The sequence below is a fragment of the Archocentrus centrarchus genome, chromosome 16 (assembly GCF_007364275.1).
Source record: "Archocentrus centrarchus isolate MPI-CPG fArcCen1 chromosome 16, fArcCen1, whole genome shotgun sequence".
Taxonomy (NCBI): Eukaryota; Metazoa; Chordata; class Actinopteri; order Cichliformes; family Cichlidae; genus Archocentrus; species Archocentrus centrarchus.
The window spans coordinates 7,679,146-7,697,111 of NC_044361.1; the positions used below are offsets into that span (position 1 = coordinate 7,679,146).

Genomic DNA, 17,966 nt, shown 5'->3' on the forward strand with positions numbered 1-17,966 from the left:
AAATGTTTCACTTATACAGTATGTAACATATAGGACAGAAAGCAATTTAGCTGTAGATCGACCATCACTGAGCTGATACTTACTTTATGTTTTACAAAGTTTGAAAAGGTGTAAAAAAAAAAAAAAAAATGCATTGAAAATCTCCAACATTTTGTAGACCTTTGCCCAGTGAATAATCATACTAGGTTTCAGAAGAATTTGCCAATAAATAAGGAAGGAGTAACATTTGACATTAAATTTTTTCTTTAAAAAATGTTTAAATTTGTGGAGAAAAAAAAGTGAATATTTATGACAAGTTTCAGAAGAATAATACAATAAATAAGGGAAGAGTAGTGACTGAAGTTAAATATAAATGTGTAATAATTCTTGAAAATTTGTTAAAAAAAATTGAAAATCTGTCTGGAATATTCTGTAAACCCTTGCCTAATGAATACTCATACCGAGTTTCAAAAGAGTGAGCCAAGGAATAAGGGAGGTGTAGAAATTAAAGATTAAATATCAGCTTTTTAGAGCAGAAGAACTTCAAAACACATGTTCCAATTAAATATAACGTGCTCTGACTGAAAACAGGTCCTCTTTGCTCATGGTGGCTTTTAAAGGATTAAAATATAAACTGGATAGCTTCATTGTTTCTATTTAAAAGATGAGTAAGTTATGAAATCGGTCCTGCTTTCCAAAACATACATACAACCTTAAATTGCACGGTACTGTCCTCTAAAGTGGCACGACACAAACCAGAGGTACATGTTCAATGCTGATGATGATAAACGGCTTCTTTGGTTACTTACTGTCTCATCTGGTGAACAAATAACACCAAAACCAGCCATTAAGCCTTGTGACCGAGTACGACAAGTCACATTCTTTTTATTGACCACAATTACAGGCAATCCAAATCACCAGGCCTAAAGGTTTCTGCCCAATCGTACGCCTGACATCATCACTATCTTATTCATAAAAGGTTTCCAGACAGCATAAGTAAATTTCCTATTTTATTGTCAGAAAGTCCCACTTTTTACCACTTCCTTACTCTGGCCTTGCTACTCTCTCTCTGGCTCTCACCAAAGGAAAAACAACACATAAAGCCCCAGTTTCATTTTAGAAGAATCAATTTTGGTTGGAAAATTTTTTTGTTCAGTGCTACAGTGCACTAACCAGCTTCAACCAGAGTGTAATAGGCACCGCACGCTAATTTCTCCTCCATGAAGAGTAAAGAGGGAAAAAAGTATTTATGGACATTTGGGTCTTTTAACAGACTGAGTGCTGTGGATGGCTCTGCAGCAATCTCTGGGTCTGCTGGATGTGGCTCCTGCTCGCTCGGCACAGAAAGCTGTCATCGCACTACAAGTTTGTGAGCAGGAAGAGCAGGTGAGAGTAGTCCTGGCTGTTACCCAGCTGTTGGTGTGGAGCGGTCTGTCCCGCCTGACACCTGGGTGGCAACGCATATGACAAAAGCAGTGATGCAGCTAGAAAAGAACAGCAGCAATTATACATTTCACTTACTGAAAACAGGCCAACTAGAAAAGAAAAACAACAACAACAACCTGAAAACACTGAAAAGCTAAAGTTACTGGACATTTTATTCCAGGCCCGTTGTGTTGTTTCTACATTCCAGTGGACAATTTGCTGACCAGCTAACATCAGTTTTAGACATTTTTCAGTGGCTGCGACCTCATCAGTTCAGTTGGCTGTGGCAGGTATCCAAATGTGAGACTCTTCTCCAGAACTCGGCTTACACATCAGGAGAAACTCAAAGCAGAAAAAGCAGATATTCCAGTTTCTGTAGCCAAGCATGGGCATAATTTTAAATGTTTTAATCCAATGCCAACACCATGACGAAATGCTGTGTTTGAGGGATATAAAATATGTATTCATTTTAAAATCATGTCCATATTTCACTTATGTGAAAATCTGTTTAAAAACATGACTGAATCAATCTAATAAGAGAAATAAACAGATAACATTATGACCTTAAATTCAGCGTCTTTAGTCAGATTTAGTCTATATCAGAAAAGGACTGGCACTTCTGAATGACCAGAATCAGACCAACACTTTAATGCAGATACTGATGAAATAGTGAAATAGTCGTTTTACCTTCAGCCAGACCAAAAAGAACAAACTGTCTTTGCAACAACCAAAAGCATACAAAAAAAGAGAGCTGACTTTCTCTAAGCAACACATCCATCTAACTGCTGCCTTAAACAGGACCCACACATTAGAAAATCTCACCAAAGTGTAAAGCAAATTCAGGCATTAAGGTTTACTGTGAGAAAATCTCCCAAGACACTTATGATTTTTCTGCTACTGTGTGTGAGCTCCTGGCATCAGATCAGGTTCAGCTCTGTTCACAGCAATTCCTTTAGCCTGAGTAAACCTGTGGGAACGGTGATGCAAGAAGGAGTTATCCTTTAATGACAACACAGGACACCGAGCTCAGACACAGATTTGTAAGCTGGGCGTCCAAAAGAAGCATGTGTGACTGAGAGAGGGGGGAAAAGCCAAAGGCAGAAGGTCCCCAGACAGCAAATCCTCACAATCTCCCCTCACGATCCTACCTCAGCCCGCACTCCCACCCACCCTGTTTACCCTCCGAGTGCTGATGGAAGGATAAAAGGGGAGGCATCCGTGGGTCGTTGTAAACAACAAGAGGAAATTGATACAAACTTTGAGAAATGTATCTCAGAAGATACTGCTGTGAATATTTGCGAAGATAAGACGTGAGTCAAAGCGTGGGATGAAACATGATAATTTTTTTTATCACAGCCTTTCAAGCAAGAGGACAGATTTGTTTTTTTAAATGCACATCCATCATGAGGAAGCTGTATTAATTCCTCTTTTGTTGTGAGGGGAGAGATCATATACTCTAGAGTAGAAGGACCCCCCTCCCCAAGTTTTCCATGTAGCCAGCACCACAATAATGTCAGGATTTCAGCCCGTTTCTGGGGCGCTTTTTGCCAAGTGCAAACACGAAGTTCTGCGGACTCGTTGGGAAACTATTCAAAATAACGCAAACGGTTCTTACCTGATAAACGTGGTCCTGCTTCAACAAGACATGCGGGTCCTCTGATTCACAGCACAGTGACGAAGCCGTTCAAAGTCAGAGGGGAAAGCACGGACGGAAAAAAAACGAAGCGTCACTTCAGCAAACTTTTTTTTCTTTTTTTTTTTTTGTAGCCGTTTCACTTTCAGAAACCGTCAGCGTTACTTTGACCTCGTCACTTGTTGTCTGCTTGAAGGTGTCGGTCACTTTTTCCTGGTGTTTTATCTTCACCTGGTCTGACTCAGTCCCTTCCCAGCAAAAAGAAAACTGACAGTTGAGTGTGAGCGGCTTGTTGGCACCAACAGGTGAAAACGTGTGAAGGAGAACGACGGAGAAGGCGGATACCGACTAATTAAAGTTTCGGGTACCGGTAGTCACACAGTCACAAAACAATAAGAATCCCTTTTGTCTCGATAAACCTCCCGCACGGTTTCTGCGCCGTAGAGACCTCAGAGAGAGTTTCGTTCAAGTCTGGCACTGAAATGGGATTTCTATTCTGGGAACTGACGCGGTTTCACATTGTGGAGCACACTGCCACTCACTGCAACGCAAGACACTACTTAAATGCCTCTGGTGACATGCTCCTGTGGGAATAATAGAATAATATACGGATACAGAAGAGGCTGAAGTTACCGCATATGGTCAAACTTACTTCTGAGAATCATGGCCGGATTAACTTCCAAGGGTCCTCTGGGCATAAAGTTTTAATGGACACCTTCAGGACCCCTCACTGAAGTTCATGAAATTTTGATCTGGACACAAATTTTCCAAGTTTTCCCTCCTTATTTTCACTTCACTCGACACAAGTCGCGCATCTGTTGACTTATATCAAGGTACACAGAGTGAAGATTTTCCGGCATGTAACTGATTTTTTTACACTTTCTTAATAACTTGCTTTGGTTATGTGCAGTTAAAGAACTTGTGGTTTGGGTTAAAATGCAACAGTTGCGGGGGGGGTTGTTTTTGCAAAGCTTTTGTTTCTGGTTGCCATGGTAATGCTTCCCTGCCGTGCTGCAGACTGCTGCAAAGTTGTGCTTAATGTAATTAAAATAATAAAAAAAAATGATACAGCTCATGTGCACGTACATGACTGATTCACGGTTTTGCCATGAGACTGTGCTGGACCCTCACACTTACACATTTTATTAGTAGGACAAACGTGCAATCTAATGCAATTTAATAGAACAATTCTGCCTTAAATTCCACTTTTAAACATGTTAGGTTTTGCTGACAATATCCAATATTTTGGCCGCCCCAGTAAAATAGATGACATTCACTGTGAACTGAAAGGAAACTGTATGGCAGAGCTGTAGCATAGAACTGCACTTAGATGTAAAGGTGTTCCTAACCAAGTGCTATATAATTTTTTTTGTTGCGCCACCCAGACAACATCAAGTGAACTGTTGGTAAAATAATTACGCAATTAGTTCTTTAGTTAATTATAAAGCAATTCTTTTTTTTCAAAGAAAACAAGGCTTACAGCACATCATCACAGCAAGAAGGTTCTGAGACATACATGCAGATGACATGCATGTTAGATTAATTCACTACTCTAAATTGACTATAGGTGTGAATGTGAGCATAAATGATTGTCTCTCATTGTTAGCCCTGTCACAGACCAGTGACCTGCTCAGGTTGTAAAGTCAGCCGGGATAGGGTCCATGTCTATAACACAAGGCCACAAGACAGATGATACATGGGCTAATAGTTCTGCTTCATTTGATGAATGTTCCAGCAAATTTACCATTAATCAGATTATTTAAACCCAAATCATATTGAGGGGCCTTGCGACATCCCTACATTTTGGTAGTCCACCCTTCCAGGCTAGTAAAGGGAGGCCTTGTAGTTGTAATATACAACAAAGACAAAACCTTCATAAAGTGTCATCAGAGGGATGTCAGTGAACCACCAGATTCTAAATGATCACATGGAAGAAATCTAATGAGAAGGGCCTCAGAGATGCCAATATGAATTTGCCACTGAGCACCACAGCAGTATGAATCTCTGAAATCTTAATGATACAGTATGCTACTTGGTGAGCAGAAACTACTAAAAGGTTACTGTAAACACACTACTTACAGAACAAAAATACCACACTGGACCTACACACCACAGATTCACTTCAGCATGTTATATACTGACTTTTCTTTGAGGTCCCAAAGGCAAAATCCGCTCTGTTCACCCCGAGGGCTTTATCACCCTGACTGGCCTCTTTACAGCTCTCCCTGTGAATGAGCTGATAGTGTAATAGATTCTTTCCAGTGACATGTGGCTGTGTGAGAGAGAATGGGCAGCAGGTTAATAGTGACACAGTGTAAATGGGTTGAGAGAGTGAATAAAAAAAAAGTGGCTGGCAGATGGGCGACAAAAAGTGGGTGAAAAGACAGCTGGCACATTGCTTCCAAGCAGCAAAACAGCAAAAAGAACATTTTACGTGGAAAAGTAACATATCTTCAGCTTGATGGCAACAATGGTCACATGCACCTCCTGTTCTGAACAAAGAACAATGCAGGTGTCTGTCAGCAAGTAGACTAGGTGAGGCAGAATAATAATTCTATTTGTCTCAAAGGCTGACAGAAGCAGGCTGACAGCTGGCAGATGGCGTGTGTATGAGCTAACAGTATTAACTTGCATGAGATAAGGCAACACCCAGCAAAAAGTTAACTTTTTCTTAAAATATCAGTAGGATCATCAATAGGAAGTTCAACTAAAGAGAACTGGATCAGATATACATCAAACCAACATACAGTGTAACAGGATCATTTTAGACGCTTATCACTAGAGATACAACCAGTCTTCCAATACTGTTTTAATAGAATGTAAGGGTTATGTGTGCTCAATAAAAGCAGAAAATTTCTTTATATATAATAAACCATTTGCTGTTGTGAGGACCCTCCCACTGGCCTGTTGTTTCTAATGATTGGCTGGCATGGGAGGGTGAGCAGCTAATGCAGCTCATCTGTGTCTTCCAGGCTATAAATTACAGCCCAGATAAACTGCTCAGTCTCTCTCCCTTCCACACCAGCTTGCATCAACCCATTGGTGAAGTCTATCTCTTGGTCAGGTTATGTTTAATAAATGACTTTTTATTTAAGTAAACTTCTTGTGTGACTCCCTCCTTGCCACCTACTCTGAGCCACTTTGTGACACTGTTTAGATACTTCAGCGTCCTGCTGATAGGAGCACACTCTCATCCTCACATTTTAAACCTGTACAGTTCACAGCGTAAAACCAAAATCCTTCCAGGTCTACACTTGCCCCTTTGCAGCTATCTTGGTCACTAGTCATCATGAAAACTGCATGTATAAAAGTGGAAGCTCTAGGTTTCACTTCAAGATTCATTGAATGCCATGTCACCTATAATGTCTCTGGTTTAACTCAGTTTTTACTGTATTATTAACTCAACGTAACAGATTATTGTGGCGCCGCATTTTATCTGATCACACCATCACAAATACCACATCTGCTTCATAACACTCATATCAGTGCATCTTGTTTAGGTTGTCTCTTAGTAAACAGATCTGGAAAATCGTACCTGACCTTGACTACAAATAGTGTTCTTTGGAGCATAATTCTTGTATTATTAATACAAGTTTAATGGCTATACATATGATTGAACTGCACTTCCATAAAGTAGAGGTACTGAAAAAATGGCAAGGCAGAAACATGACTTTTAGTCTCTTATGGTCATGCAGACATAATCCTGGTTACTAAATTTTCCATAATGCTACTCAAAAATATTGCACAGAAAGTTAGATAGCAAGGGTATCTTTGCAGAGTGGGCCTTTGAGGATTAGACTACAACACCATATTCATTCAACTTGATTTTTAAAAAAATTTAATAATAGTCTTTGGTGAATATGAAGCATTCATATTCATATTTCAGGCAACAGCAAATTATAAGTGTCAAACCATTTATAAATGCTAGATCTAATCAAAAACAAATAATCCACAAACTTCACATGGATTTTCTGTTAAACAGTTACAGACTTCAAACCATCATCATCACAGTTGATTTTCATATGCACCTTAAAGGACCCCATCCATAACATCCATAACTGCAGAAGGCATAATAACCTAAATCTGATGGCGGGTTCTCTTAAATCCAGTGAACAGAAAAAAAAATGAGTATGCACTTGAAAACATTTTGACTCAGGCCCCGAGAAGCTCAGGATCAATCCTCATATGATCACACAGCCTACTCCCACATGTGCGAGTGTCTGTGGCTGAGTCAGAGGCCAACACTCCCAAATAAACCTGTCTCACTGGTTGATGACCTGCTAAATACAAGAACAGCATGCACAGGTCACTGGGAAATCTGGAAGTAGATCTGATTCCAGCCATGGGCTCACTTTTTTTTTTTATATATCTTACGTAGATAATATTAAACATTTAAACACACCCATTTCTGTTTGACATCAAAAGGAACTTATGAGATCATGAACAGAAGGCCATGACATGTTGTTCCCTTAATGACTGTGAATGCAAATAGTGTAGTTTTATTTCCCTGCTATGCAAAAAAGCCATCGCCTGAACAAGAGTGTGTGTGTGTGTGTGTGTGTGTGTGTGTGTGTGTGGTGTGTGTGTGTGTGTGTGTGTGTGTGTGTGTGTGTGTCCTTGGCTAGGGGAGTCTGGAATCACTGAAAAGGCCATGTGGAAGAACTCATTTGTCCCAGTTAAGCATTCATGAATACTAAACCAAACCTTGAATGGAACATTCCTATCTGAGTTTCCTACTCATAAATTTCCTCCCCAATTCTGCAATTCATAACACATCTGAATAAAGAATACCTTAACATGTAAACAATTTTAAACTATTACAAAACATACTATTAGTGTTTTTTAATCATACACAGATGTTTAAAACATTTCCAACATCTAAAATAGACAAATGCAAATTTAATCAATGTCAGTAGCTTAAATTATAACAGCATAGTATAAACTTTTACATTTACACAGAAAACAACAATAAAGCAGGCTATATGGTAAGCAGTTTTGATATTGGCTAAGATGTAATCATCAATCACTTAGCAGCGGTGTAGCTTGATCTATTAGAAGTCTTTTTCTTGCATTTCAAACTTGATGCAATCCACAAACCAGATTAGCAGGCACTGAAATATCTGCAGAGGTGGAAAGAAATGTGTTTTTAGTAAATGTGACACAGCTTGTAAAACCTGCACAGTGACATCTTTTTCAGCACAGGAATTAAGAATTGTGTTTACTAACAGAGGCGGCTGGTAGCTGAAGTGTTGATGCCATTGTTTTTTTCATACCTATTTTTTTCGGCTTGGGGAGGTTCAGGTTGTTCATGATCTCCACGAACCCCTCTATGCCTTTAGTCAAGCGTGGGTTAAACTTGCGCTCCTCACCAACTGTAGAAGCCGTCTGACCTGAAACACAAAGCCCAGTGTGACAGCTTTAGTTTTTTGGTCCTGATTTTTGCCAGATGTTAAATCTGATAATTAAAACATTTATAGAGTAATTACTTGGTTATGACACACAACAGATGCAATGCAAAAATTTAAAAACAGAAGATGTATACAGCATATGCACAGGTAGAAAAATAATGGCTTTAATTTTGCAATACTACGACAGAGGTTAAAATGTATAAAACAATTTGCACCAGAGACTCTGTAAGATATGTAATACACATGTATAATCATTTGCGCGTGTGTGTTGTGTTTTTTTCAGCCAACCTAAGTAGTCATGTGCTGGGTAGATGAGGCACTCATCAGGCAGGGTGAAGATTTTCCCGTGGATTGACTGGTAAAGCTTTTTGGGACAACCTTAAGAAATGAGACAAATACAACACAAAGCAGATGAAACACTGCCCCCTTGTGTTCACTTAGAAGAACCATGAAAGTAAATGAATTTGTAAGATATTTTTAAAAAAACGACAGGAACAATAAAGTATTTCTACCCTGCTGGAAGTCTGTCCTGCCACAGCCTCTGATGAGGAGAGCGTCACCAGTGAAAGCCATGCTCTGATCCCCAGTTACCAGCGTTATACACCCATCGGTGTGTCCTGGTGTCTCTCTCACAGTCAGACACTAAAGGACAGGAAAGATAACTATCAAATGACAGCAGTTTCATGAAGCAAATGTAACAAAAAGGTTTCAGGTATTTACAAAATAACTGTACAAGCACACACAATATTGTAAACAAAAAATATTTTTCATCTTACGTGTCTTCCAAAGGTGATCTTGTCTCCCTCTTTTAAATGGATATCAGCACAGGCACCACTGAATTTGGAGATGGCACTCTTCAGCCCAGCCACTCTTTGCTTCATCAGTCCAGTGCTTGTTATGTGGTCTGCGTGGCAGTGGGTGTTAACTATCAGAGAAGGAAACATAATGTAGGTCAATATAAAGCTGGGGTATAATTCACTATTACTGTATTTGTTATGCATGTGAAAACATAGATCACTGCATTTAGCATCGTCTTCATTATTTAACATTTACTCTTGGTGTAAGCATATGAAACAGGTGAGACAGTCAATGCCCACTTTAACCATGACACCGGTTTGATCGCTTGATATTTCAAATATCTAATCTGCTGATCACAAGGCAGAAATGCAATGCATTTAGCCCTGTAGACAACCTACTGGAGTTCAAACCGGGCATCAGAATGAGGAAGGAAAGTGACCTGAGTCAAGGTTGTGGCACGGTTGTTGGTGCCACAGGCCAGTCTGAGTGTTTCAGAAACTGCTGATCTGGGATTTTTCCATAAAACCATCTATAGTGTTTACAGAGAATAGTCTGGAAAAAAAGAAATATCCAGTGAGCGTCAGTTCTCTGGGGGAACATGCCTTATTGATCGCAGATGTCAGAGAAGCCAGACTGCTTTAAGCTAAGAGGAAGGCAAGAGCAACTCAAATAACCACTAGTTACAACTAAGTTATGCAGAAGAGCATCTGTGAACACAGAACTCATCAAACCCTGAAGCAGATGTGCTACAGCAGGAGTGCCACTCCAAGTGCCACTTCTATTAGCTAAGAACAGGAAACCAAGGCTACAGTTTACACAGGCTTGCCAAAATTGGCCAACAGAAGATTGGAAAAGTCTCAGTTTCTGCTGTAATATCTGAATGGTAGAGTAAGAATTTGGGATAAACAGCATGAAATGAAAGCATGGCTCCACCCTGCTTTACATCAATAGTTCAGGCTGGTAGTGGTGTAATGGAGTGGGGGGATATTTTCTTGGTACACACTGAGCCCCATAGTAAGAACTGAGCATTATTTATAATCCACAGCCTACCTGAGTAGTTTATTATTATACTTTACTACCACAGTGCACCCATCATCTGATGGCTGCTTTCAGCAGGATAACGCACCATGTCACAAAGCTCAAAATCATCTCAAACTGGTTTCTTGAACATGACAGTGAGTTCACTGTACTCAAATGGCCTCCACAGTCACCAGATCACCTTTGGGATGTACTGGAACAGGAGATTCACACCATGAATGTGCAGCTGACAAATCTGCAGCAACTGCATGATGCTTTCATATCACCATGGACCAAAATCTCAGACCAATGTTTCCAGCACCTTGTTAAATCAGTGCCATGAAGAACTAAGAGGGTACAGAGAGCTAAAGGGAGTCCAACATTAACTTATTATAGCATCATTATTAATCTCTGGCTCTGTTCCACGTGTGTTTTCTGTCCTGTCTCTCTCCCCTCTCAGCCCCAACTGGTCGCAGCAGATGACTGCCCCTCCCTGAGCCTGGATCTGCTGGAGGTTTCTTCCTGTTAAATGGGAGTTTTTCCTTCCCACTGTTGCCAAGTGCTTGCTCACAGGAGGTTATTGTTTTGACTGTTGGGTTCTACCTGTAATTAATGTAGGGTCTTTACTTTACAGTGTAAAGTGCCTTGAGGTGACTGTTTGTTGTGATTTGGTGCTATTTAGTTAAAATTGAATTGAACTAGCCCAGTATACCTAATAAAGTGCCCAATGAGTATATTTTAAATTTGGACTTGTTTTATTATTAGTTTTAGTTTTCATTTTGCAGGAGTCTTTTCATTCCATTGTCTACACAAAACAACTGTCTCTGGTCCAGGAACAGACAGACATTATTCCTGACCCAGAGACATAATACAGATTAGTCCAGTACTTGTCAGGTTTGGGCTGTGGCAAGCGAGGCAGAGGACCCCAATGCAGGACTCAGACAAGGGGGTTAACAATAACTTAAAGCTTTAATCCAAAATACTGGAACGTAGCAGCAACACGAACATGGCATAAAGCACACAGCAGGGAAAACCCAACAACGACGCAACAAGGAACTAAACAACACAGAGACCTTAAATACACAAAGGGATAACGAGGGAAAGGAAAACAGGTGACAACACAGGTGAACAAAATACACTGACGAGACAAGGGGACGTAAACCTAAATACAAAGCACAATGAACACAAGATCGTCAAAATAAAACAGGAAGTGACCTAACCAAATACATACAGACTTAACACAGAGGGAATGAGAACATGACCAACTAAACACAAGACATGAGACAAGGGAGAGACACTAAGAGAAACACAGGGAGAACTAAACCAGAGCTAAGGGAAAGGGAACCTAAACACAGAAGGGCCAAGACTTAAACACATACAGGAGAACAGGGAAGACCAGAATGTGGAAAACTAAACAGAAAACAAAGACAGACTAAAATCCTAAAAATCCTGTACAACCAGAAAACAACAGAACTTCACAAAAACTCAAAACACTGGGCCACCGGCCCAGGATCATGACAGTACTACGCTTATTTTGCTCCTAATAGTGAGAAAATGGGACACAGATTCTCTAAAAGTGTTTTAATTTAGCCTTTACCTCTACCCTGGGAAGGTATATACCTGCCACTGTTAGATTGAGTCCAAGCTCCTTTATGAGCTTCAGATCTCGCTCAATGGTCTCCAGCACAGGATCAATGAGGACAGCCTCCTTGGTCTCAGTATCTGCCAGCAGGTAGGTGTACGTGCAGCTCTCTGACTCAAACAGCTAAGTGAAAAGAAAAGAAAAACAAAAGGTGAGGAGCACACAGGTGTGACTCAGCAATAAATAACAGGGAAGGCATAGTAAACAATGTGTCCTCATCATTCTAAGAGGTGTGTCTGAGACAGCGAGAAAGAGCGATACAGAACAGATAACAGATTAGGATATGAAACTACACTCACAAGAATACTTTATTAGGTACACCTTGCTAGTGCCAGGTTAAACCCCTTTTACTTTCAGAACTGCCTTCCTTTGAGACATAGATTCAACAAGGTGCTGGAACCATACAGCCCATACTGACATGATCGCATGACACAGCTGCTGCAGATTTGCACACCCATGATGCTAATCTCCCGTTTCACCACATCCCAGAGCTACTCTATCAGATTGAGATCTGGTGACTGTGGATGGCTTCTGAATACAGAACTCATTGCCATGCTCGAGAAACCAGTTTGAGATGAGCTGTGTGACACAGTGCATTATCCTGCTGTGATTAGAAAGGGATGGATATGGTCAGCGACTATACTCAGGTGGGCTGTGGCATTTAAACAGTGCTTCTGAGCATTCTGTGTAAAACCTAGAGATGGCTATATGGGAAAATCCCATTAGATCATCAGTTTCTCAAACTCTCACACAAGCTTGTCTGGCTTGTGTGAGATGTCATGCTCAAAATCACTTAAATCACCTTTCTTCCCCATTCTGATGCTTGTTTTGAATGTAAGCAGGCCATCTTGCACATCTACATGCCTAAATGCACTGAGTTGCTAAAATGTGATAGGCTGATTATACATCTGTGTTACTATGCAGCTGAACAGGTAAAGTGGCTTATGACTGTACTCGTTTTAGTTTCAAAGAGACATGAGGGGTACTTCTCCAAGTCTGACCTGCAGGCCCATCCACTCAGTGTCCTCCTCTATCAAGCTGGCAGAAGCACTAAACCACTGTGAACTGAATAATTAAACTGAGCTCACACTGCAATAACCTATCGGTGACATGGGTGTTTACTTTTTTTTATTACCAAATTGCATGAATTAGCATAGCTTAGAGTTTATCAGCAGAATTCAGCTGAGGTGGCACAGTGACTTTACTGGGTGGGCTTACACCCGCTATATTTATTTTATAGCTGGACTAGTACTAGTAATAGTGTAACTAATATAAACTATAAATCTGCTAATTTATTAATTAATTTAGTGTCCGGCATTAAGGAGTCCTGAAAACGCTGTCCAAAGATGAAGTCTGATACACCTCCATCTAAATATTCCACAGGACAAAAACACAGCATTACATTTACTGAGACAGCCACATCATTACCTTACAGTATCCAAACCAGCGTCTGTATTCCCTCAGAAAAATGTCAACTCTAAATAAAGCACTGCGACCCAGTTTTATCGTGCTTTTATTGAATGGGTTTCATCCTTTTGCTTGGTGGCTTGGTTTGGTAATCTGTAAAAACAGGAATTACCTGAACTAAACAGTGAAGTGGTCCAGCTGACAGGAGAGCTGCAGTTAAATCCAGAGTCTCTTTACTCCAGGCAGGTACAGAGGATTTCTAGATCACTCTTAAAGGACACTTCTCATCACATTACAAATGTGGATACACTGACACACAAATCAGTACAAGAACAAGTTTCTTAAAATGAATTTCACTAATTTTATACATTTGTTTTGGTTGGATGTATCTGTTATTGCTATGTCCCACACGCTTGTCTGCTCCTTTCAAGCAGTGTAATAAGGTATTAGATGGCACAAAATGAAAATACTTTTTAAATGTTCAAATTCCTCTTACCAAATTCTTGGGTAAATTCTTGGGTTTATTATTTTATTTAACATTTTGTGCACGTCCCTAAAACTACTGTCCACCCTGTCATCATGGAGTAATTGCCCCTTTAAGAAACCAACTAATGAAATCAGTAACATCAACACCCTGAATCTGTCTTTCTTCAATGGAGGTTGAAACAAATGCTGCAGCTACAGTGAGTAGCTACACTTATATTTCCAAATTTTCATGTCATTATGTTTGTAGCTAGATGTTGTCAACCTTAACATGTCCACCCTGTCAGAGGAAAAGCTGATTAATAGAAAAGGTTTTCAAAAAGTTTAAATATATTTTGAAAACAGCATGCGGTCTTCTTCAATAACCAATAACTTTGGTAGCTGATGGTCCACTGTGTGCTTCTTAGATACTAACTTAATCCAAAAATGTCCACCCTATCACCAAACTCTGCATGACAGGGTGGACTTTGTGTTGTATAGTTGGGATTTTATTTATTTTTTTCTTGCATATTTTGATGAGATGGTGATAATTTAAGAGTTCCTTGAACTTTTTTTCTGGAGCCTAGGCCAGCTGTCATAAGGCGAGAGGCAGGGTACACCTGTACAGGTCGCCAGCCTGTCGCAGGGCCAACACAGAGAGACAGGCAACCATTCACACTCACATTCACACCTATGGGCAATTTAGAGTGACCAGTTAACCTAACCCCAGTAACTGCATGTCTTTGGACTGTGGGAGGAAACCCAAGCAGACACGGGGAGAACATGCAAACTCTACACAGAGAGGCCCGGGTCAAGGTGGAATCAAACCCAGAGCTTCTAGATGTCATGCTAACCACCAGGCTACCGTGCTGCCCTCTAAAAGATTATGTTAGTCAAATGGCAGCTGGACACAAGCAAACAGTCACACAAATTAAGAAAAAAATGCAGGATAGTTTGCGTACAATACAATGAAGAACTTAGGAAGTGACTCCCAGACAAGCAATTTGTCATACACTTCCTTTTGCAACCTTAGACCCTATTATATATCTTATCTTATTGAGATGCAAAAAGCTTATGAATGTTCATAATTATATTTTGTAATGTTCACCTTTGTTGAGAAAGCTCTTAATAAATCTACTCATGTCAGTAGTTAACACATTTTTGTCCACCCTGTCATCTCACTGCCCACCCTGTAATTTTTTCAGTTTTTTTGAAAATAATCAAGTTATCGTCACAAGTTGGTAAAAGTTTTTCACGTTTTCTTAATAAACTAATCTCTGCCAAATAATATTGTTTGAAAAACTGATCAAATCGCAGTTTTTAGAGATTTTATTTAAAAAGGAAAACACAACTATCACAGATTTTTTGACGACATAAGCAATTTGCAATTATTTAACTATTTTCAAAAGCCTTATTTTACCAAACAAATATTATTATTGAGCAAGGGACAAACTATCTGTCTAAAAAAGGTGCATTGTATAATCACGTTGTTATGAAAATGTATTTATTTTAATCTGACATTGTCCTTGACAGGGTGGACATATTTTACAATGTGCTCATTCTTTATCCGCTTGCAGTAAATTCATAAAAAGTGTGGGAGCTTGACCAACATGCATTTACAACAGCCCAAGGTCAACTTGATAAAATGGATATGAAATTAGCAGGGAAACTGTAACTTTATTTGGGACGAATTATGATGTCCCAAAGGCACTTTTGTGGTGAAATTGACACGTTTACCTTGTACATCTCAGATTTCCAGTGAAAACAGTGAAAAAATGCCACCTGCAGAAGTTCACTGATGACACTGCAGTGGCTTGGCACATTCACCGGCTGCATGGACAATAAAGTTCAATCTAATCTAAATCTAATCCAGTCTAATATTAAGTGTGGGCAGAAGTCGGAGTACAGGGCTGTGAGGAACCTTGTGGAGGTCCAGCAGAATCACCTCAGGCTGATTCAACCCTCGCTGCCATAAAGAAGGCTTCAAGAAATCATTCCTACCATTTTCCGAAAAACTCAGGTGACGTGCAGTCAGGAGAGGTGTGTGAGGCAAGCGCCTCACCTGTCATCATGCCAAACACATGGAAGAAATGCGGGGTGAGGCAGTGCAGTGCTGTGTCTCACCTCTGTTGGCGCTGTGTCGCAAACAATAAATGAGGCAGGCGCTCAGCGCATGCCCATTGCTGTCTCTCTTTATAACGCCAGTATACATTTTGATACACATGTGCTACACATGCTGATGTTCCACAGTCTGTCTAATATGAATGAATATGTGTGACATGTTTATTCCTCGGTCATAAATGCACGGTGAAAATACACTAGAGCCCACCTAATTCACACCGTGAAATCGCTTCGCTTTTTCTCATGTAATACACATGTAATATGGTAGAAAAGTTGATGTTGAGTCGCAGAGTCACGCCCCTCTGCCGCTATCGGCACGGGTTCCTGGTTCCAGACCAGCTAGTTTGCGGGGGCCGGAATTGAACCCGTTTGTCGGCCGAGCACCGAGTGCTTCGGCGGTGGAAAAACTCGCCTAACGGTTCAATTCACGGCTCCGGCTCCGGAACCCTGTTGGTGGGAAAGAGGCTAGAGTGAGGCAGAAAGTACCGTGCTGCACCCCTATCGGTGCAACAGAGTAACGGAGATATTCATGGATACGTGCACATTAAACACATTAAAGAGACCCCCATCATTGTTGAACTGTAAGGAGTTGATTAAAGCATAATTAATCATTAGCATAATTAAAATTGAAATTTAATAAGTTTCTATTTTGGGTTCATATATGTGAACTGTATAAAACTGTATAGTGGCTCTTCTTTCTGTGAACACACCTGATCCCACACACAAATTTTATATTATATCCTCTCGCCTCTGTCTTTGAATACATATTCTGATTCATAGTGTATATATTACATATTATATTATTTATCAATTTGCACTAATCTCCTGTACAATTTCAGCCTTAATATAACTCTTCCTTAGCTACGTTTTTATATTTTATCAGATTTTGTTTCTATATGTATAGTTTTGCACTCATTGTTGGCACTTTTGATGGTTACTGTAGATTGTATTTTTTCTTGCTGCTGTAACACAATAATTTCCCTTCTGAGATCAATAAAGTATCTATTTATCTCATCATATTTAGTTTTTTATTAGATTTGTTCTTATCATGTGTTTGTTTTAAACATGTTTCTTAACTTTTTAAATCATGTTTTTCTTTTTATGAGCTGACGCACTACACTGTACAACAAATTTACCTTTCGGGTACAAATGAAGTAACTTGAACTTGAACAAACTCATTGTATTGCGAGTAACTGCAAAACACTTAGTAGATTGAGCAAAGCAGGGGTTTGCTTGGGTGTAGAGTTTGAGCACAAAACACATGTAAGAATCCAATAACCTGATCTGGCTCGACTTTAAAGAACTAACCTTAAACGCAAATTAGAAATAATTCACAACGGCTAACGCCACCTCGCCATTTTCTACAATCGTTGGTACAAAAAAAAAAAAAAAAAAAAGCTACAACATTGTTGCCTTCTTCGTCAGGACAGATGGTTGTAAACAGGTGAAAATCAAAATACAACGAGTAGCTACCTGTCTGAAGAGGAGTCTGCCGTCAGTGCATCCTGGAGCAGTACGATCAGCTAGTAACCGGCACCGGTTGGAAATCAGAGCTTAAACCGGAACAAGCATCTGTTTCGTTTGCTGATCGAGCCCTCCCTGTTTGTCCCGACTCGTCCGAAGAATGTCAACAACCACACCCAGCAACGATGGAAAATTCTGATCGGACCCACTCACCTACCCTACCTTAGGCCTATAAGTTAAGTGGTCATCGGGATAAAAAACCTGCAAGTATAGATCAAAAGATGCAAATAAAACTAGAGGTTTGTTTTGACCGCGGTCCAGTGAGCCGTTATTTCTTTTGGCAGCTTTCTTATTCACACTAAAATCACAGGTGGCCGCTGCGGGAGCTCAGTCATGTACACTTTCAAAGCTACAGGCTTACATAGCTACACTGCTATTTAACAGCTTTACTTTTTTTTTTTTTTTAAGTTTTTATTCTGACAGTCAAATATGATTTGGCTAAAAATTATTTTAAAGGCGAAACAACATGTAGCTTCTACCATACTAGTCAATAAGCAGAGGCGATTGCTCTAAGACTGCAAGGGAAGCTCAGCTCCCCTAAAATGTCAAA

The 17,966-nt window shown here is 39.9% G+C and overlaps 1 protein-coding gene across 1 annotated transcript; it reads right to left on the reverse strand.

The window, feature by feature from the left end:
- Window positions 1–8,110: 8,110 nt before the first annotated feature.
- On the reverse strand, window positions 8,111–17,898 carry LOC115793973 (persulfide dioxygenase ETHE1, mitochondrial-like). Its single transcript, XM_030749196.1, has 8 exons — window positions 17,883–17,898; window positions 17,366–17,415; window positions 11,881–12,025; window positions 9,222–9,370; window positions 8,958–9,087; window positions 8,734–8,823; window positions 8,311–8,427; window positions 8,111–8,157 (listed from the first exon to the last, which is right to left on the reverse strand). The coding sequence occupies exons 1-8, from the start codon at window positions 17,896–17,898 to the stop codon at window positions 8,111–8,113; spliced, it is 744 nt and encodes a 247-aa protein (XP_030605056.1).
- Window positions 17,899–17,966: the final 68 nt, after the last annotated feature.